Source organism: Acipenser ruthenus, chromosome 6 (genome assembly GCF_902713425.1).
Source record: "Acipenser ruthenus chromosome 6, fAciRut3.2 maternal haplotype, whole genome shotgun sequence".
Taxonomy (NCBI): Eukaryota; Metazoa; Chordata; class Actinopteri; order Acipenseriformes; family Acipenseridae; genus Acipenser; species Acipenser ruthenus.
The window spans coordinates 78,707,201-78,729,131 of NC_081194.1; the positions used below are offsets into that span (position 1 = coordinate 78,707,201).

Below are 21,931 nucleotides of genomic sequence, written 5' to 3' on the forward strand. Positions count from 1 at the left end.
GATTGTGTTCACGAGACTTTGTCGCCGGCTAGATTGCAGCCAAAATCTACGGCTGACGTCACAACCTGCGCTGGCGGAGCTTGGACTGCTTTGGAACGGCAACTGCAGAGCCGAAATGGAGGCCACCCCGCGAGACATTTTGATTGCCGAAGAAACTGAAGCAATTGAAGTGCCTTTAAGAACATTATAACAGAAGAAAGTCTACAAACGACAGGAGGCCATTCAGCCCATCTTGCTCGTTTGGTTGTTAGTAGCTTATTGATCCCAGAATCTCATCAAACAGCTTCTAGAAGGATTCCAGGGTGTCAGCTTCAACAACATTACTGGGGAGTTGGTTCCAGACCCTCACAATTCTCTGTGTAAAAAAGTGCCTCCTATTTTCTGTTCTGAATGCCCCTTTATCTAATCTCCATTTGTGACCCCTGGTCCTTGTTTCTTTTTCAGGTCAAAAAAGTCCCCCGGGTCAACATTGTCTATACCTTTTAGGATTTTGAATGTTTGAATCAGCTCGCCACGTAGTCTTCTTTGTTCAACACTGAATAGATTCAATTATTTTAGCCTGTCTGCATACGGCATGCCTTTTAAACCCGGGATAATTCTGGTTGCTCTTCTTTGTACTCTTTCTAGAGCAGCAATATCCTTTTTGTAACGAAGGTGACCAGAACTGAACACAATATTCTAGGTGAGGTCTTACTAACGCATTGTAAAGTTTTAACATTACTTCCCTTGATTTAAATTCAACACTTATCACAATATATCTGAGCATCTTGTTGGCCTTTTTTTTTATAGCTTCCCCACATTGTCTAGATGAAGACATTTCTGAGTCAACATAAACTCCTAGGTCTTTTTCATAGTTCCCTTCTTCAATTTCAGTATCTCCCATATGATATTTATAATGCACATTTTTATTGCCAGCATGCAATACTTTACACTTTTCTCTATTAAATGTCATTTGCCATGTGTCTGCCCAATTCTGAATGCTGTCTAGATCATTTTGAATGACCTTTGCTGCTGCAACAGTGTTTGCCACTCCTCCTATTTTTGTGTCGTCTGCAAATTTAACAAGTTTGCTTACTATACCAGAATCTAAATCATTAATGTAGATTAGGAATAGCAGAGGACCTAATACTGACCCCTGTGGTACACCACTGGTTACCTCGCTCCATAGTCCATGTGCATGCATTTCCTTGAATCCCTACTGCGTTCAGTTTGAGAATTAATCACGAGCTTCAACAATTGGAGCAGCGCCAGAAAAGGTAATAATTATGTAATTGCAATACATACATAATATTTACTGCTCAGAGTGTTGTGTTGGTGTGAAAGAAATGGCATATTAATGGTTCATAAACTATTTGCAGCCAAGTGATCAATATATATATATATATATATATATATATATATATATATATATATATATATATTTTTTTTTTTTTTTTCTATAGGTATAAACAGAGCACCAGAAGACTCGTCCCACAGATGTCAAGATTTTGCCATGGAAATGACATATATGTAGTCTGCCATCATATTTTGTCAATTAACTGGATGCTTACGTTTAAGTTAAGTACAGTCTGAGGTTTGAAATACAATGCGTGACCGATCTTTATTATTATTCTAGGAATGTAGCAAAAATTGGTGAATATGTGGCAGAGGTAGTTCCACTATACATCGTAACTGATTTCAGGAGTCACTTTCGATTTAATCCAGGACAAATTGAGGTAAGCAGTACATCACTGTGAACATATTGTACACTTACAGTAAATACATCATTCCTATAGTGCTGCTTTTCTGAGTGGAATAAAAACAAAAAAATAGTAACAATGTTGATATAAATAGAATTACAGGACTTGGTAAGAGATTTACATCCGTACTAAATGAATCTTCCGGGTACAAAATGGCCAGTTAGAAATACCAAGCTTGCCTGTCTGTGGACATTGGTAAATCAAGAGTCCTACAGAGGAGTAGCAGACAGGTTCAATACCAGCAAGTCTTTGATATGCACACATCTTCATGAGGTGTGTTCCCTCATATCTACACATCTTGCATACAAGATTCCCTGGCCCATTGGTTGTGATGTCAATGAAATTGAACAGGGTTTTCTGGCAGCTGGTTTCCCTAATACACTGTGTGCAGTTGATGGATGCCATATACCAATTGCAAAGCCACAGAATGTCGACAATCCAGATTCCTACTTTAATAGAAAGCATTTCTATTCAGGAAATCTTACCACATATTGTGTGACAATACTGCAAGATTTATTCATGTCAATGTCGGGTATCCTGGAAGTGGGCATGACGCTTGGGTGTTCCGCATGACAGAGGTAGCAAGAGTCCTTCAGGAACACCCACAGTCACTTCTACCTGATGGTATGCACATCATAGGTGATGCTGCATATCCACTGTCTCAATATCTGATGACCCCGTTCTGTGACAATGGACATTTAACTGTGCAACAGAAGAGATATAACAGGAAACTATCATCAGCCAGGATGGTGGTTGAAAGACCTTTTGGACTCCTAAAAAACAGATTCCGGAGACTGAAAAAGCTCCACATCTGAAACACCAGCACTGCTGTCACAGCATGTTGGGCCCTTCACAGCATCTGCTTGGAGACAATGTACCTGAGGATGTCAATGATCAAGCTGTTATTCCAGATAATGATTACTCTGGAACTACAGTCAAACCTGCTCATGCGACCACCTGGTCTAAGTGACCACTTTAAATTCCTCCCAATGATATTTGTGCTTTTATTTAACTGTATTAAGCGACCACCTGTCTAACACGACCAGCGACCACAATTCTCTTACCCAGCTACGGACTCAAACCTGTATTGTTATAAGAAAATGATGGTTTTAAATGGTAGCCTACGTCCTAAATTCAAAGGAATACAATAACCATTATAGCGGTCTTTTATCCATAATCAGTAAAACAACAGCGCTCTCTTGTAAAGTTAGAGAAAAAACGTGGAGAAACAAAAGGTCCAGCCCTGGTGACAGAATTAAAGTTATTAAACTGTAAAGACAGTAAGTGCCAGAAAAACTGCTGAAAAATTCGGTACTAGAAAGACGCAGATACAGCATTTTGAAACAGAAAGAACTAGGGCTAGAAGTTTGGGGTTTTTATTTTTGTTCACGTGACCGTGTTTTGAGCCGATTCAATATATTAATTAAACTGTTAATTACTAAACAAAGATTCTTTTTACCTTGATGTCCTGATTGACTTGCTGATTCTGTTTCACCTTCTTCATTATTCGAACACAAGAGCAAGCAATGACATTAATCACTTCCCCCAGATGCTACTTTAACTTGCATTTCGTTCTCACACTTGCCTGGGAACTAGGTAGCTTCCAATGTGTCCGTTTCAAGTTGTGTTGTTCTTTCCCGCTAATTTAACAGAATGTTCTCATAATTAAGATGTAACGGCTTAAGACTTAAAGGCAAACCGTTAAAAGGAAAATAAACACCGACAAATTCAAGCCATACTAATAAGAGTATGAAAACAATGCGCGGTAATCGAAAAATATCTTATCAACACGTACCTTAAAGGCAGACACAGGCATTGAAATTTGCAAAGGATTTTAAACATTTTGTGCAACCTGAGACAGGCAAGCATTCATTACTTTCACAAAATAATTTGTTTTGTAAATGCATTATCTAAATGAATGTTATTAAATTATATACTTCCTTTTGTTCCTATTACATCTTCTGGCTTTTACAGTGTATGGAAGACATAACTAATTACAGAAAAGCATGTCAGAGACAAATAGAAAATCCATGTGTTATAGGCCCTCTTTTCAGAGACCACCTGTTTTAAGAGGCCACTATTAGACTGTCCCTTGAGTGGTCTCTTAATGCAGGTTTGACTGTAATGAAATTGCTGCATCATTATAACAATTTCCCATTGCAGAGTACACAATATTTATTTCCTGTCCAGATTGTTTTTAAAAAAAAAAGTCGTGTTGTAATGCAAGGTTTTCAGTAGAAACTGTAAAATAAATATGTATTTACAAAACCTTAAGCTCATACGGTCATACCTTGTGTCTGTTTTACTTTATATGCTCTAAAACCCATTCATGTTCAGCTAACTGGCAACATTTAAACTCATAGTCTAATGGTGGTAATGTAGTCAGATATTTTTGGAACAATTAACATTTAAAAAAAAAAAACGTTATACCCAGAGTTGCATAGTTGCACAAAAAAAGAGAAAAGCTTACTATACAAAGAATTTATTTACAGAAACTATAATTTGCTTTTGAGATGAGCAAGGATCCGATCCTGCTTCACAGATCTCTCATGCAATGTGGTTCACATGTCTTTTAAACACTCAAGCATTTTGGTATCCATTTGTTCTCTTTTGTCTCTGAGCCTTTTTCGCATCTTTTTTTGCTTGTCATCTCAATCCAGAAGGGACTCGATTGCAGAAGTTCGTCTCATGGCGTGTTGGTCATATTGTTCTAAAAAGGTGCCAGTGGCAGTGGATGGAGGTCTTGTTCTTTGTGGTTTTTGGATGCGTCTGAGTTGAGGATTGGTATTGAGCTGGGGAGGCATGGGGTAGGAAGTGTATCAGTGTGGGAAGGACAGGTAGAGGTGTCTGTGCAGAGTGCTGGCGGTGGTGTTAAGTCAGGTGCACATGTTACTGGGGTTGTGTGAGATCATGAAGCTTTGGAGGTGAATAGTGGTGTGGATGTGATTGTGCCAGATGGTGGTGCTCCCACAGTCTTGGAGAATAGTTAACCTGAAAAAACAGAGGAAGAATATTACATTCAATAGTCATACATGGACTCTCTCAGTGAAAACCATGTCTGTCCAGCATGCAATACATTCCAAACAGATTGCTTTTTAAATCAATCTGTATTGCCAATTATTTAGCACTGATTGGTGGTTAGATATAAAAGAAAATGAAACTACTACGTGTAACAGACTTCAAACCATTACTGTGATTATCTCATTCAGCTTAAGATTCTCAACCCTCACAAGTAAGGCCTGGAGTATGGAGGGAAAGTAAAGGCTATGAACATGTATTGGGAAGTATTGCACTGTCTGAGCTGTCCTACTTACAAAATTGATGTTCAGTACCTAATAAGAGCCAGTTTAACTGTTCAGTGAAAGCAAGCTTACCTTGTGTTTGCACTGTGGTGTTTTTCAGCGCTTCTGAAAATAGACAACTGGCGTAACCAGGGTCTAATGGGTAGTCGAGAGTAAGTGGTTAAGGAAATAAATTAAAAAGGGCACATAGTGAACTATGAACATGTAATTTGTACAAGCCTTTAATATTACCCATAGAAATAGCATTGTAATGCTGCAATGCTCAAAGACCATTTGTAGAAATGTCTTCTAGATCTGTTTCAGACCATTAAAAATGCAGTTAGCAATTGGAGAAAATACATACATAATCAAATTAAAAGCACACCAACTGCCTTGCAGCAATACTAGTAGGAAATATATTACACAACTTAAATATTCAAAATAACTCTTACCAGACTTAATCTTTTCACGGACTTCAGCCGACAAAGAGAAACTGATGTTAGTGGTGCCATCAGTGAGCTGGATCTCACTCTCCATTCTTACAGCACTGTATGCTCTTTCTACAAGTACCTTCTATAGGCCATTTCAATATATGACCCAGCTGTATATCGTGGACTAATCATTAATTACGTATGTGTGGTAGCCATGTAGTTATTATTCATTTAATCTTTATCCCTGTTATGTACTTAAGACAACACTGTGGTGATTTTGTTTTCATACTCTAAACCGTTATTACCTCTGCTTCAAAAATGGTAGAGTTTATATTGAAAAACGGTATGTTATATTAAAGTCTCACAATTGACATAATTATCCTAGGTTTGATTTTTTAATGTACTCTCTCTCTCTCTCTCACACACACACTCACTGTATATATTATATTATTGTATATATATACTGCTGAATAACCTTATATGTATATATGTATAACATTCTTTTGTGTTTTCTTTTAATACTTCATCGTTAACAGAAGGAGCACCTCCAGCATGCTTTTTACGTTATAGTGCCAGATGTTTCTGTAAATGTCCTGTTACAAAATAAAATAACCTGCAACGTTATTATTATTTATTTATTAGCAGACACCCTTACCCCAGGCGACTTACAGTCGTCACAAGATATACACATTTATAAAAAGTACAAGAAGAGCAAGTACAATATATATAGTAATTTCAGTACCTAATAAGACGAGCCAGTTTAACTGTGTTAGCAAGAACAAGAATGGGGTAGATTAGGGTATCACAAGATAAACACATTTCAAGACGTGTATTAGCAGTAACGTATTAACAGAAACGCTACGTCATTCTGTTAAACTGCTGCATCTGTGTATGTAATTGACCCCATACAATTGCCGATGCCCTTCGCTGTATGTGGAGACTCTTGTGCTGTTTTAAAGCCGCGGCTGCTCTAGCGCAGTGCCCCTCACAAAGCTGCGCGGCTGTGCCACCTCTGAAGCCTGTAGCTGCGTGACCTGGTGACGTTGTTTCCGGCTGAGGCTGCGCAGAATCTGCGCAGAATGATCTCCGCGAACGCACCCACATTCTTACTGTAGCCTCGGGGCATTTGGTGATGTTTCTATCAAATACAACAGGGTGGCTGTTTTAGGGGAGGCAGTGGTAGCTATAAGGTACAGGTTTCATTTAGTATAAGCAATATAACATTTAATTAATAGCGAACCAGGCATGTTGTACTTATATATATTTATTGTAGCGTGCACGGGGGGTGGGAGGGGGAGGGCTGTCAGATGATGCACTTACATACGAAGACATATTAAACCCCCTACTAGCTCAGCCGATGAGCCTGCTCTTTTGAACAGCGGTGTCGACGCTATGCTTCAGTGCGGGAGGACCCGGGTTCGCATTCCACCTCCGGAAACGAGATCGTTACAATATCATGTGGTAAAAACATGGACTGGATTTCTTATTAACCCATTTTAAGCACAATATTTGCAAATCTACCCCATTACCAAGTAACTTTAACAACTAACCCACACATAGGAGGCTGTGTGGTCTAGTGGTTAAAGAAAGGGGCTTGTAACCAGAAGATCCCCGGTTCAAATCCCACCCCAGCCACTGACTCATTGTGTGACCCTGAGCAAGTCACTTAACCTCCTTGTGTTCCGTCTTTCGGGCGAGACGTAATTAATTGTAAGTGACTCTGCAGCTGATGCATAGTTCACACACCCTAGTCTCTGTAAGTCGCTTTGGATAAAGGTGTCTGCTAAATAAACAAATAATAAAAGCACTATGTTAACTGTAAATTGCTCACTCAACTCCAAATATGTGTAAAAACTAAAACGTTGTGAACGACAGCAGTTTTTGGATACGACAGACACACACACATTTTTTCGTATGGTATAAGAACCTGAAAGTACAAAAATATATATTCGATAACTAATGCAATATGAAATTAGCAGTTCATTTGCATTTGAGTTAATATTATGTGTCGTTGTGCTAAATTTCCACTTAGCTTCTGCACTCACTCGCGCATCATGCATTGCGTCTTTTCCTGCTGCGTGATCTCTACAGTTAAATCGGTAGCGCTCGTTCTGTACCGCTATGCTGGAAGCATGCAACTTGTTGACCCGGAAATTCTACAGAAGCATTTCCCCACGTGTTGACTGAGTGTTACTGGGACTGCACGCTGAACAGTGAAAGCTGGAGCGATGAGACAGGATTAACAGGACACACCGATTCCAGAGACTTCGGACACCAATCGCGAACAAGAAAACACATTATAAAGTATAACATGGAGAATTTAGAATTGAGCCTGTCTTCACTGAGTATAATCTCTAACCACGCTGAAAAAAGCCGGAGTGAACTCAGCAAGTACTTGGCTAAGCAGGTATGCCTACTACTGGTCATATTATGTTGTAATATATTGCTATTTTTGTTATTACGAATTGCTTTAATTATATCAAGTATATATTATGGAATTGTGTGTCATATTAACTAAGCAGGCAAAAACTTTAAATACGATTATTATTTTGGAGAAGTATTCACGGTGCTTGATGTCAGTGTCAAGCATTTTAAAATTTTGTGTGTGTGTATGTATATGTATGTATATGTATGTATATATATGTGTGTATATATATGTGTATATATGTATATGTGTGTGTGTGTGTGTGTATATATATATATATATATATATATATATATATATATATATACACACACACACACCGTATATATGATTATTTACATTTGTTTTACCTCCCAGTGCAGGGATGGAAATAAGAATCCCGTTGCACAGCAGTTTGATCCATTACTGGTTTTCTGTGAGTTTAAGACACACCTGAGCTTGTTACCTGTACACTGTGGCTTATCAAGCTCGTAGTAAAACCTGGAATTGGTGAAAATGCAATAGGAGCCTTATTTCCATACCCGCACTTTAAAATCTTACGTGTTATTTCTGTGTCAAAAGTATAATTATATCTATGTGTATATACAGTAGGATGGCTTCAACCTGATCACAGACACGATTTTAGATTTCTGTAGTTATTTAACCAAATCTGGGTATTGGACTGACCACACTGTTAGTCTTCTACAAATGAATGCAAGCTACAGTATTATAAACAAATGTAAGTTTATGTAGCCTTGGTGGTGTTTCACAATGATGGGGTCCTTCTGGCAGTGCAGGTAGGTCCCTGGAGCTCCTGGTGCTGTCAGCTGATGCAGGACGACTTTGATACTTATCAGGTGTGGAGCACAGCCAGCTGTCCAACCCCTTCTTATCCCTGACTCGGCTTGCTAACTGGCTTTTGAAAACGAGGAGGACGGACAGACTATAATAAACAATTAGCCTATCAGTTATTTAAATCTGAGCAGTTATGTGCCGATACACAAGGTATATTATGTTGCATGTTAATGTTAAAAGGCTGTGTACAGTATTCATGAATCCAGTTGTATTTTCTTCCTTGCTGTAATAGATATGGACTCAGCAGGACCGGCAATGCATCCTGAACACGTTAGCTCACTTGCTGCTGGACAGAGAATACACGCTGCTGATTGGACGCCACCTGCGGCCTATAGTTCTGGACTTGCTGGAAAGAAATGCAGAGATCATTAAAGCAGATGGCCGAATCAACCATGACCTACATGAAAGACTGTGTGTGGCTATGAGCAAACTCCTGGAGGTCAGCCCTGATGCACTTCCGTAAGTGTTGGTCATTGAGTTCAAAATGAAACAATATTGCTTCCAAGTGGCGCATCCGGTAAAGGCGCTGTGCATGGAGTGCAGGATGCGCCCTATAGCCTGGTCGTCGCCGGTTCGAGTCCAGGCTATTCCATTCCCGTGGACGGGATGCGGCGCACAATTGAACCCAGACAGAACTATGTTTTAGTAATGATAGTGACGTTTAGTACACATATGTGATAGATACAACTTTTTTAAAACCATCCAAGGAATGAAGGAACACAAAGTGGGCCCATCTGAAACAATAAGTACAGGTATTCAAATGCAGCTTGAAATTTATTCGGCAAAAATGTCCTTTCTCATATTTGTTCAAATAACATCATTAATAAGTGAGTGCATCAGAAAGATACCATGCAGAGGAAATCAATGCATGGATGTCCCTTGAAATAAATAACACCCATTCTGTGTGTTTCCGAGTGTTCGGTGGCTACTTCTGATTACTGTTTGCTTGATTAGAGGTAGCCACCGAACATTTAGAAACATCATTTAAATCTTAAAAAAAAAAAAAAAAAAAGATATCAACACACTTAATCTGTTTATATAGATCCTGGTGTGGTTTAAACATTTCTAATGCTTTCTCATTGACATTCTGAGTGCGAGATCTACTCTGAGTGAAATTATAAGTGTAGTCTAATGTTAGGCCCACATATTTAACTGATATGCATCATGTTGTTACTTTAATGTTTACATCCCTTAAAGGCAACATGCATTTCGAAATTGAATCAAATGAGACAACACATGTTTTTCAATCTGCAATTCTCCTGTTTTCTTTATATGTGTTTGTTTATTTTCTCAGATTTGCGCTCAGGTACTTCACAGATGCCCCACCAGTATTCCAGAGACTTTTTCTGACAACTGCTGAATCAGCTGCAATCCAGTATGGCAGAAAGAGGATGAAACTGCGGGACCTGATGGGGGCGACTCTGAGGTTCCTGCAGAGTGACTGTGCCAGGTTCAGGGATCTGTGGGACTGGAGTGTCTGCATGTCACTGCTCCGAACTACTGATGTTTTAGTGCGATGGTTTGTACACACTATTTCTTTAGATGTATTATTGTATTAGTGAATGCTTATAGACATAGCGTTTGTACTTGGGGTATTCTACAGATTTTTATTTTATCTTGTTCAAACTATTAATTATTTGTTCAAGTTGTCCTAATAATATTTATCAGAATACAGACGTTCAGATACTGTATATTGATTCGGTACAAACACATTTTCAGCATGACACAAACATTTTACTCCCACTTACAAAACAATTTATAGAACCAAAATCATTGTATTTTATCTTGCTCTTAATTGTATTTTTACTTGTACTGTGATTCTTGAAATGTATTTTTCTTTACGACTGTAAGTCGCCCTGGATAAGGGCGTCTGCTAAGAAATAAATAATAATAATAATAATAATAATAATAACAGCTATTAACTCCTATCACCTAATAAATACTAAGTAATGAAAGCAGTAGTAATGTTAATGTTGTTTTTTGTTTTTTTTTACAACAGGTTTGTAATTAACATTGGCTGCAAACATAAACATAAACTTTTTATTTTTATTTTAGGTATACAGCACACTGTCTGGCTATGGTGTCACACATGACAGATAAGCAGAAAACGATCTTTCTCAAGAAGATTTTCAGCAATGAAGAACTCTTACATCACAAACTAAAGTAGGTCCAATACACTTTGTGGCTTGATCATTGACCGCAGTTCTCTTCTGTCTATGAATGACTTGGCTGCTCCTCAGACTCTCATTGTAAGCATCCTGTTTAAATCCTCAGCTCCCTGGAAGAGGCACAGCAGCTTGGCGTTGAGAAGGCGCTGATTCTGGCCAACCCAGAAACTACACTCTGGCGTTGCGAGAAGAGTGTCAAATACACAAGGGGGCAGGTTGTGTCTGGTGACCTTTCACGCAATGTAGTTGCCGTATGTGGAGTTGTATTGCCAAAAAAGCAGCTCCCACAGCAACACCAGGTCAGTGCAGACAGATCTGTCGCTCATTCACTGTATGCTTTGTATCTGTGTTTTAAAAATGCCTGTAAAAGCCTATGTTTTATATGTTTGCTACAGTTTTTTGTAATTAACATTATAGCTTAGGGGTTAATTCGATCAACAACTTGTAGCCAAAAAATAGCTAAACTGTAGCCCCAGGTAAAAGCCACAGCATTTTACTATACCAAGGAATCCACCTGAATCATCTGTATGCTTTGTATCTGCTATCAAGCAATTCCACAGTTCCAGCTGCAATGTACAGTGCTGATCCATGTCCCACATGGGATTTCAATGCTGATGAATTGAATAGATATAAGCGCTCTACCCATATGAAAAGGCACATTGCATTCCATAAATAGCTGCTTTTTTTGTTGTTGCTTAACATAGAAGTCTTTTCCTGCTTGTGTGTGTGTCTCTCTTTCAAGTGCATTCATTTAACTGTGAAAATAATTCAATTTGATACTTTTCCTCCTTATAGGGTGTTTTAAAAGACCTTGTGTTAGTGGATTCTACCTGTCAGAGCTTGCAAAGACTGGCCATGGCCGTGGCCTCCCAGAATGCTGTGCTGCTAGAGGGACCCATCGGATGTGGCAAAACGGCTCTGGTGGAGTATCTGGCGGCTGTGACAGGCCACGTAAAACCGCCACACATTCTCAAAGTGCAGCTGGGAGACCAGACGGACAGCAAGGTAAAGAAAGAGCTCTGGGTTGGGTGTAATAATATTTCCTCCTCTCACCATTTCCTTTTCACCAATAAATTAGGGAGACAGGCATATCTGTTTCCTAGAGTTTAAAGTAATTTATACCTCAACTTCATGCATGAAAAAGCTGCAGTTCACAAAAGGAACTCAGTGTTTTTTTTTTTCCTTCTGAAATGCCAACATGACAGCATAAAGAATAATCTCCTTCTGGCAATGAAGTGTAAATTGCAGCAAAAGTTAGTTCTCATGGAGCCTTGTTTATACAGCCCTGAAACACCAGTGGAGAAGTCAGTGCCAAGCTCTGAAGCAGCAGTATCAAATGAAGCTGGAATCTATATGTTCAGGTTGAATAGCACATGATCACTTGATCACACAGAGCCTGTTCTTCAACCTTCTGCCGAAGGGTCTTCATTACTCAATGCTGCTGATTCTTCCAGGGATGCCTGTGCCCTGCTCAACTCAAATTACTGAGTGCAGTTTGTGATTGGCTTAAACATTCTTTCACGTCTTTAATAGATGCGAGTTGTTTTCCATCCTTATTTACACTTATATGGGCCTGCAATATAGAACAAGCTAACGAACAGTCAATGTAAATTCAATAGTTTATTTTTTTGTTTGTGTTTTTTTCCAGATGTTGCTGGGAATGTACCGGTGCACAGATATTCCAGGGGAGTTTGTTTGGCAGCCTGGAACCCTGACACAAGCTGTGTCTAATGGATACTGGATCCTACTGGAGGATATAGACTATGCACCATTAGATGTGGTAGGTGTAGTCCATTTTTTTTTTTGTAAATCTATATTGCATTCTATTTGTTGTTTCTGAATTTCTCATATATAGTGAAAGATTTAAAAAGGTGTATACTGGTACTAAGACTTTGAGATTTGTTGAGCTGAATGAAGTGTAACGGGCAGTGTGGTGTGATGCATCACTGTTGTGGAGTCTGTGCCCTGTCAGTGAGGTGAGATGATATTAAAAGCAATATAATCACTATGCAGATGAGCCTGGGGTCGCCGGTTCATGCCCAGCCTCCTCCTTTATACCTAGGGCTTCTGAAAAAAATGAAATCAGTGGGTAGCCAATAAACACCGGAAAAACTGCAGAAATGGTTAATCAATTCACATTGACTTTACCCTTTTCCCATTAAAAAAATAAAACTTGCTACAAAAATAATAATAAATACATTTCCCAATGCTGCTGGGCAATGTCCCGCCTTCCTGACTTGCATCTATCATTGATTTGTTCTCAATACTTTAAACCCGCCCCAACTACTGAGTGGCAGCACATTCCTACATTTCTATTGGAGACTCCGCTTGCGAGATTTAAAACGAGATTACAATTAGGATGGAGGCTTGTTAGCGGGATTTAAAGCTGTATTACAGTTAACATACAGAGGATTTAAAACAGAATTGTGGTGAAATGTACAAAAATGCCTACTCACAAAAACCCCAGAAGAATGTGCCTCTGACCATAGGGATTTCGATGTGGAAGGCAAAGGAAAGAAGGTACAACTTAAGTGTGCAAGTACTGTCGAGTTACTACTATACATATTTTGACACAAAAAAAACGCTTTTTGGAAAGTAACCGGAAACACTAATTTCATACAGTATATTAAAAAACGAAAGCCCTCCAAAAAAACGACATAAAACTCATAGTCAAAATAAGCACAGAAAAATACAATTAATAAAACCCGAAAAACAGAAGCCCTAATTATACTCAAGCAAGAGAGATCTTGGGTTTTATACTTTAATCAAAAATAAACTTCCTGTATAAATAAAAGTAAATCAAGATAAAACATTTGCATATTTGAAGACACTTCACACTAAACAGAAGTCGGTAAACAGCTTGTGTTCTACTTCATGAATATTGCAGATCTCTGTGCTGATCCCTCTTTTGGAGAATGGAAAGCTGCTGATTCCAGGGCGTGGGGATTGCATTGAAGTGGCTCCAGGATTCCAGTTCTTTGCAACTCGAAGGTAAGAAATCCCTACCTTCTTTATTTGTGTCTTATAAGCACCTGACAACGAAGCACCCACTGTTGGACCTTAAACGTGTCTGTCCGATGTGGGCGTAGTGAATGAAACGGACAGGGATGAGATAATTGGGGGGTGGCCCATATTCACAATAGTCTGTGTTACAGATCATTGATGTGTTCCGTTTTTGTATGTCAATCTTGAAGGCATTTTTACTAATAGTTTGGTTTGCTGAAAACACATTCTGATGTGGCACCTCATCTTTCATCACAGTGCCACACATTCTGATCACATACCTACAGCTGATTGTAGTTTGCATTATTGACAGCTCTTTGCTAATCCAGGCGTAGAGCCTAAATTGTACAGTGTATTTGGTGGACAGACCCAGCAGTGGGGACTTTATGTCTGTATTATAGTTAAAGCATCCTCATACAGGAACATGTTTGTTTTCTTTTAATCTTATGTATTGCAGGCTATTCACATATCTTGCTATCTGTGTTTTTGTTTGTAAGGTTGTTTGGCAGTGCTGGTGGTTGGTATAGACAACAAAATACCCATGCTGCTTTGCTGGATAAACACTGGACCAAAATACAACTGGGTAATATGAGCAGGGCTGAGCTGAAGGAGGTATGTTTATATTTCATAAAAGGTACTAATAAAAGTACTAATAAAATAAATTATTGGATGGGACAAATAACATGACAAAGAACATGCTGCATATATTGCCTTTACTAAAGCATGCCAGATGCCCTTGGGTAAACAAGTTTTGGGACTGTTTCTAATCGATTTCCATATATGTATAACTTGGCAAAGCTTTGCCTTAACTTCCAACCAATTCAGTGCAGAACGTGCAGTCTCAATGTATGGGCAAGTCAACTGCAGGGGGATGCTGCACGCTTGCCTTTAACAAATGACAGCACTCTGTTTTAGTAAGGAAGCAAGTACCACTAATTGTAGGCTTTATAGTGTTCTGAAATACTGTGTACTTAGGTTTATTTTAATGTTTAAACAGGTCCACGAAATGTCAGCGAAATCCTAATTTTATTCCGCAACCTATCCGTGAAATACGTAAATTTACAGCGATTTAAGTAGACCCCTAGTTATAATCGGGGGACATACAGTGCATTCTGCTTTTTTGAACGGTATATACTGTATTATAGCTTACGTTATTTATATACGTTGTGGGTTTTTTTGCAGGTTTTTTTTTTTTTCAAATTCTTACGTCCTTTAGATGTTTAACATTTAAATGGAACTCATACACAAACGTAAATTCCTTTTTATAGGTGGTACTTAACAGGTACCCATCTCTAGCAATTGTGGTGGAGCGCCTTTTGGACATTTATTGCCAGCTGACTGGAGACAAACACCTGGCAACAGAGAGTCTTCCTCCTGGTAACCATGGAAACCAAGCTGCTGCTGACGGGCCCCAGCCAAAGAGTGAAGACAGAGGACAGGGTCTTGAAGGAAGGGGCTTGTCACTCAGGTAGGACTTCCATTCCAGGGAGCTTATGTTTGTTACATTTGCCTCTTTATTGTTCGTTGGTGACAGTCTACTTGCATTCTTCCATAATTTACCCTTCTGCTGACTCTACATCAAAAGACTGTGCTGTCTTCATGTTTCTTAGGTAGTTTCGGTACAAGGCCCACAAACATCCTCAGTCCTTGCCACTTTGTCAGTCTATGATTCTCCTGCTTGATCTTGTCAGGCCTCAGAAGCTCCATGGAAAATCAGATCAGATAACCAGCCAGCCAGTCCCCTGGTTGTTAATTAGCTTTCCACTGGATGCTGATCAAGTCGATGGCTAATTTATTAGGTTTTCCCTTGTAGAGAGCTCGGACTTCAGAGTGGAAGAGGCTGAGTGTTGAAGGTGTCATGCGAGGACAGCCTCTCGTAATGACCTCCTTTTTTTAAATCCCTTGCAGAGACTTGCTGAAGTGGTGTGAAAGGATTTTCAACAATTTTGACAGCACATGCTCCTCTACTGCCCTCAACATTTTCCTCGAGGTAAGGCCAAAGCATTGGAGTGTAAATGTTCTCAGTTCTAGTTCGCCTTCCTAACTGGGTGGTCCTGTAGCTGTGTTAAGTCATTAACCCTTTGCGGTCCATTTATTCAGCGTGTGTCAGGTGCGTCAGGTCCAATTTATTTTCACACGCGCAGTTAATTTTAGACGCGCTGTTTAAAAGTATTTTTTTTCCCACAGTCAAACGGGTTTAAAAGGCCCTGCATATCAACAAAGCACTCACTAGGCATCTCCAGCCCCGCCCCACCCTTTCATTCGCTATAGCTTTCACATATGCTAAGAAATAAATAATAATAATAATAATAATAGTCGTACATACCAATCGATCATCTCCTGATCACTCGTTTTATCACCAAACTCCTCAATAATGCGATCCAAGTCATTATTTTATTACTATAACATCTCAAAAAAGCTCTGCAAATGTCTGTATTATTCTCTGTGCGCTGATTCAGTAACAGGCAGCTTGTTTCCTTATGGCCGCCCCTATCTGATGCCAGGGCAAGTATGACTAATCATGAGATACGCCCTTTTTGTGTTTGTTTTTTTCGCCTTGTCTCGGCTCCTGTCGCTCCCACTTGGCCATTGAATGGTTTTCTCCGCTTTTTCTGTGAAAAAACGACTAAAACCCAGTTTATTGCGTCTTTTTGATGTCGGACAGGGTCCGACATTGGACCTGATAGGAATAATTGCAGTGTCGGACCAGGTCCGACATAGGACCGCAAAGGGTTAAAGCAGGGGTTTAATTTGGACCGGTCAGCTTGCAAAGTCTAATTATCTCTACCTTGCGTAACCAGAGCTAGGAATATAATACCTGTTTTCCACTGTACAATGAGCTATGCTGGGACTGGCAGGAGGAGCCGGGGTGTGTTTCCACTGCAGAGCCTAAGCCGTGCAAAAGATGTCGCTCGCAATGACGTGTCGAGTCGCATTTAGATGATGCAGTATTATGAGGAGCTGTGTTTGATTTGAGAATGGTGGATCCCGAGGTTGAGTTTTTCTTCATTATGGTTCTTCATATATTACTGAATACAACTGAAATGCAACAATGGGCTGATTAATCAAAGAGAAGAAATATGCTTCTCTGAGAGAGCAGTCATTTGGATCTGACGAGCAAGATACTGGGCCTTTAGACACCGCAACATAATGACGAAAATCATAAACCCCGCCCCAGGCCCTGGCCCTGCTTGCTTCTGAGCAAGATTCAGATATGTTGTGAGGTCAGAGTTTCACGGTTTTATTTTTCTTTGGCTTGACAAATAGCCAGTGGAAATTTCTGAATTAAAGGAAAATCTCCTCTTGCATCCAATGTGCCCTTTGCTCAATTATTGCTTTTTAGGCAGTGTAAGGAGCAAAGTGACATCTTAAATAGGATTATACACTATATTTAATTCTCTTTTTGTTAATAACAAAAAGTAGGTCAATCAAGTCACAACAATTCCTAACAAACAGCAGTTAGATGATATTTTGGCCTCAGTAAGACTGTATAAATAAACCAACAGGTTTTGCTATCTAATATCACACATTTAGTATCTAAATCCCAGGATTAAACTTCTTCTGACTGAGACATGTCAAAGGAGGTCTCGCTGGCCCTCAAGAGTGATTCAGCCTCTGTGCTTATTTGTCACGAGAATGGAAATGATCCCGGTACATGTGTGTTCTGTTCTCCACAGGCTCTGGACTGCTTTACAGCAATGCTGTCCAAACCAGACAGCAGACAGAAGATGGCAGAGATTATTGGGAGCAAACTGAACATTTCAAAAGAAAAGGTACTTGCCTAAGTTAGATCATCTGTTTAAGACTAGGTAGGTATGTAGGTATGTATGTATGTATTGTTATTTCTTATTTCTGATACAGCTCTTTAAAAAGTGAAGATCTCAAGCATTACCATTCCTGACATAGTCCAACAATGGTCTTCATTTTACAATTTTATAGGAATTGTATTTTGCAAAATACAATTCCTAGACGTCTGTTTAATTTGTTCTTGATCATTGGGAGACTATGTGGTTTTTCAAATGCTGTTGGTAATCTTTTGTTGAAGTAAAAACAGAACTGTTAATTTTAATAATTGCACTTCGTTATAAAGACCCAAACACAGTGCTTCCTCAGTATGTCACAATGCAGTGCTTCCTCAGTATGTCACAATGCAGTAATTCAGCATTTGATCATTCACTCCTTTGATTAATTCACGGTTAGGCCATGTTGACAGTAGATTGTACAGGTACTATGTTTTACTGTACAAGGATCCTTCACTAATTTATATGTTTAAAAAAAAATGAATATTTCAACTAAAGTGCTTGATTGCCAGGGAATGTAATTTATGCATGTCCAAATACTTCTTCAACAGGCAGAACATTTCTGTCAGATGTACAAACCAGGAATTACCTTCAAGGAGCTGGAGGTTACCGTGGGGAGAGCCACTGTCGCCCGGATACGGAACGCAGCAGTCACACTGCGCATGTACGTTATTATTGTAGTGATACCCGCTTGGCATGTCTGTAGACAGAGGGGCTAACACGTACCTGATAGGTTGATAGGCTCCCTGCAGTTAAATTGAATAAACATTGAATTGATTCCCTTCGCCACTGGTCTAAAAAAAGACTTTCAAACCGTCAAAAGGAGACATGATTCGCTTGTGCTATCAACTCGCATTTCTCCTGTTTTCATGCCCGTCAAAACATTGGTCAGTCAGCTTCCTCCACTCTGAGGTAAGATGTTTGGGATAGAGAGATTTAGACTTTTCATTAGCTATTGGATAGAGTACAGAGAAATGTGACAAGAAACTGAGCTATACTATCCCTGGCCAACTGCCACGTCGAATTACATTCCCCTTACATTTGAACTGTTTTCTAAAGTGTGTACCCAATCAAAGGAGAGGACTTTCCGTTTCAGCCATTCGATACCTTTTTTTTACTCTCAAGGCGGGATTTAATTTGTTTTTGTATATGCTTTATGAAAGTTTGTTAATCAAGATACCTATCAATTTTAAAAGTCTGGACAGAGTACACTTGTTCAATTCAGTATTAATATAGATATAAAACAGCAGACTTGCAGTCCCAGCAACTCATTTTAGAAGTGTATTCTGATCCTATTGTGTGAAAATACTACAATTTCTGACGACCATAGTGCTGGTTTTTTTAAACAGGATCACAATTATTTCAGGCCTGCCTTTTTGCTTAGGATGTTAAGCAAAACCAGTGTATAGTAAATGAGATTTGCTTTAAAAGTATGTTACTTTTCTATCCGTTTGTTTGGTGTTGGTAAATAACAGATCTGTTTTGTCACTGGTTTGTCCTCATGTCTAATAAATACAAAAATGAAAATGTGTTTAATATTTTAAGGAGATAAATTCTGTGTGCATGATTTCCTATTGAGGTGTTTTTGTTATTACGTGTTTCTTTTTTTTTAACTCAGGGAAAAGCAGACATTTGCAGCGACACGTCCCTCCTCCGTGCTTCTGGAGCAGCTGTCTGTCTGTGTCAATAAAGGAGAGCCTGTTCTGCTAGTAGGGGAGACAGGAACAGGAAAGACATCCACAGTGCAGTACCTCGCGAGTATCGCAGGTAACCAGTCCTTTACACCAAATCTTAAGTGGAATAACATGGTCACTAGGACTAGTTTTGAATGCATTGCTTCCAACGGAGCTGCGCTTCGGTATTTCAAACAATCCTGCTACCCATACATTTAAAATGTCTGAAATCATTTCACATTTCTATTGTTGTTTTGATTTGGACCCCCGAACGAGTTTAGTCAAGAAATGCCAGTTACTGATCTTGCGTCTGGCTTATCCGAACAGCCTGTAGCTCTTCATTAGCAGCGGTAATGGTAGGAAATAAGAGTGGCTGCAAATTGACGGACTGAGCTCAAAGTTCCATCTAAAAAGACGTTTGCGAAGAGGCCATAAACAGGGTTCAGAATTAATCTGCATTGAAGCATAGTCTTTTGAAAATGAAAATAAAGATCTGCCAGGTAAAATAATCCCTGAATTAATTGATTTAATATAAAATATGTACACGTTGTATTGCTGTTTATTTAAAAATGTACTTTGTGGTATAAACAGACTATATTAAATGTGATATAAACAGACTATTAAATGATTGTTCGTGGATAAACCACTCACCTGGGTCCAGTCCTCTATTTACAGTCTTCTTTTAAACTGTTAAATCATCTGCAGGATTCATCTTTGCATTGTTCGGCTTTGTGTATCTCACTGCCACACTCACCTTTTCCATTTTGGTGTTCAGGTCCAAAGTGCATGACATTGCTATAGACAGCATGCCGGTTGTGTTGTTAGACTGCAGTTTAACCCACTGTAATTACTGCAATTTCTGTGCACTATATTTATTTCTTAGGACAATTAAGCAGTATGCAAAGTCATTTGTTATTGCAGTTTCTGTTGGTCCTGTACAGTGGTTTTGATTGATCTGTTGCTATGGAAGTTGCTCTTTAATCACGGCATGGATTTGATCCAAATAAAAATGTAATTGTGTGTGTTGCAGGACTCCGGATAAGGGTTGTCAACATGAACCAGCAGAGTGACACAGCAGATCTCCTGGGAGGGTGCGTTGCATGCATTTATTTTTATACCAATTTGTTAGTGGTACAGTAGAATCTAAATTAAAATCACAGTTTATGCAACACATTTCCCAAACCCATTGAAAGTATTATTAAATTATAGGCAAAAAACGTGTGGGTTTACAGCTAGAAGCAATGTACTGTAGTGTACTACCGGTAGTTCCAATTCCAGAATCTTAGTTACATTTTCATGTTGACCCCACCCACAAATATACATATTTATACTTTTAAAAACATTTTACAAGATTGTATACAACAGTTACATATTGGCTAATTCCCTATTATTTTGTATTATAAAATTGCAATACCAGTGTCTAAACTATAGAATTCAGCCACAGATTTTTGCTTTTAATATGCATGTGTTTGCAGGTACAAGCCTGTGGATCATAAGCTGGTTTTGCTGCCCCTGCGGGAGGCCTTCGAGGACCTGTTCTCCCAGACCTTCTCCAGGAGACAGAATAGCACCTTCCTTGGGCATGTGCAGTCATGCTTCAGGGAGAAGCGCTGGCAGGACCTGCTCAAACTCATGGACCATGTGTGCAAATCTGCTGTCAACAAGGAACCGCAGAAGAAGAAGCAAAATGGTACGCCCTAGTGTGTACAGTTAAACACAACATTTATTGGTGAACAGCAATAACTTCAGAATGTCATGATGCAGACTATAGGGTTAAGATGCCATGAGCAGCCAGGACTGATTCAACACAACAGGCCTGCAAGGAGCCGTCAATGATAAACCCTTCGAATTCCTTCAGGAGAGCTGGGGTTGGCCATTGTGTCTACACTGACTTACAACAGGAAGGTGCAGCTTATAACTATAACAGAAAACGTGCCATAGGCCTGCATGCGAGTCTGTACAGTATGTCTAAAACATGTAAATGCATTGGCCTTGACGTGCAGATTTGTCTTTAGACTCTTTGTCTGACTGTCTTTTCTTTTAGCAGCGTTGCTGAAGGAGCAGTGGGAAGCATTCAGCTTGAGGTTAAACCAGGCCCAACAACAGATAAAACTGACTGAAACAGCTCTCGTCTTCGCCTTTGTGGAGGTGATTTATTTTACTCTCTGCTTTACAAGTGGGCCACAGACCTTGCTCTCCATCCTGCTTGTTTTCCTGAGCTGCTGCTTCTACACAGTTTCACTGGGAGATGGACTAACACACTAATACTGTTGCAAGAAATGTTTTGTGAGATGCTGTTTTTACATGGCTGTGTCTCTGCAGGGTACATTGGCACAAGCAGTGAAGAAAGGAGAATGGATCTTGCTGGATGAAATTAATTTAGCCGCCGCAGAAACCTTGGAGTGTTTGAGTGGGTTACTGGAAGGAAGTGCTGGGTCTTTAGTTTTGCTGGACAGGGGAGACACAGGTTAGTTCAGCTCAACGTCTGCTTCGTGCACGCCAGGTCTCCAAACCTAAATATGTTTTTACGTCTACCCCTTCAAAGGAGAGAGAGATTCTGTTTTTGCAAACCTTGTC

At 39.4% G+C, this 21,931-nt stretch overlaps 1 protein-coding gene and 1 long non-coding RNA gene across 3 annotated transcripts in view; one reads left to right on the forward strand and one right to left on the reverse strand.

Annotated features, from left to right (window-relative positions):
* Positions 1–4,118: 4,118 nt before the first annotated feature.
* LOC131737396 (uncharacterized) lies at positions 4,119–5,692 on the reverse strand. The gene is made up of 3 exons (XR_009329008.1): positions 5,473–5,692; positions 5,114–5,176; positions 4,119–4,730 (listed from the first exon to the last, which is right to left on the reverse strand). It is a non-coding gene; the product is annotated as an uncharacterized LOC131737396 (long non-coding RNA).
* A 1,852-nt stretch (positions 5,693–7,544) lies between these two features.
* mdn1 (midasin AAA ATPase 1) overlaps positions 7,545–21,931 on the forward strand; it is a 73,709-nt gene continuing 59,322 nt past the window's right edge. Inside the window, exons 1-18 of one of the 2 annotated variants that reach the window (XM_059025843.1) lie at positions 7,545–7,858; positions 8,943–9,169; positions 10,005–10,229; positions 10,766–10,873; positions 10,985–11,177; positions 11,674–11,883; positions 12,527–12,658; positions 13,766–13,869; positions 14,379–14,493; positions 15,150–15,349; positions 15,790–15,871; positions 17,559–17,654; positions 18,233–18,345; positions 19,300–19,448; positions 20,385–20,445; positions 20,830–21,044; positions 21,399–21,502; positions 21,677–21,821. In XM_059025843.1, the coding sequence (XP_058881826.1) occupies positions 7,763–7,858; positions 8,943–9,169; positions 10,005–10,229; positions 10,766–10,873; positions 10,985–11,177; positions 11,674–11,883; positions 12,527–12,658; positions 13,766–13,869; positions 14,379–14,493; positions 15,150–15,349; positions 15,790–15,871; positions 17,559–17,654; positions 18,233–18,345; positions 19,300–19,448; positions 20,385–20,445; positions 20,830–21,044; positions 21,399–21,502; positions 21,677–21,821 (2,575 nt within the window). In that variant the 5' untranslated portion in view covers positions 7,545–7,762. The remainder of the gene's footprint in view (positions 7,859–8,942; positions 9,170–10,004; positions 10,230–10,765; positions 10,874–10,984; positions 11,178–11,673; positions 11,884–12,526; positions 12,659–13,765; positions 13,870–14,378; positions 14,494–15,149; positions 15,350–15,789; positions 15,872–17,558; positions 17,655–18,232; positions 18,346–19,299; positions 19,449–20,384; positions 20,446–20,829; positions 21,045–21,398; positions 21,503–21,676; positions 21,822–21,931) is intronic. The other variant, XM_059025844.1, reaches the window with a different exon arrangement.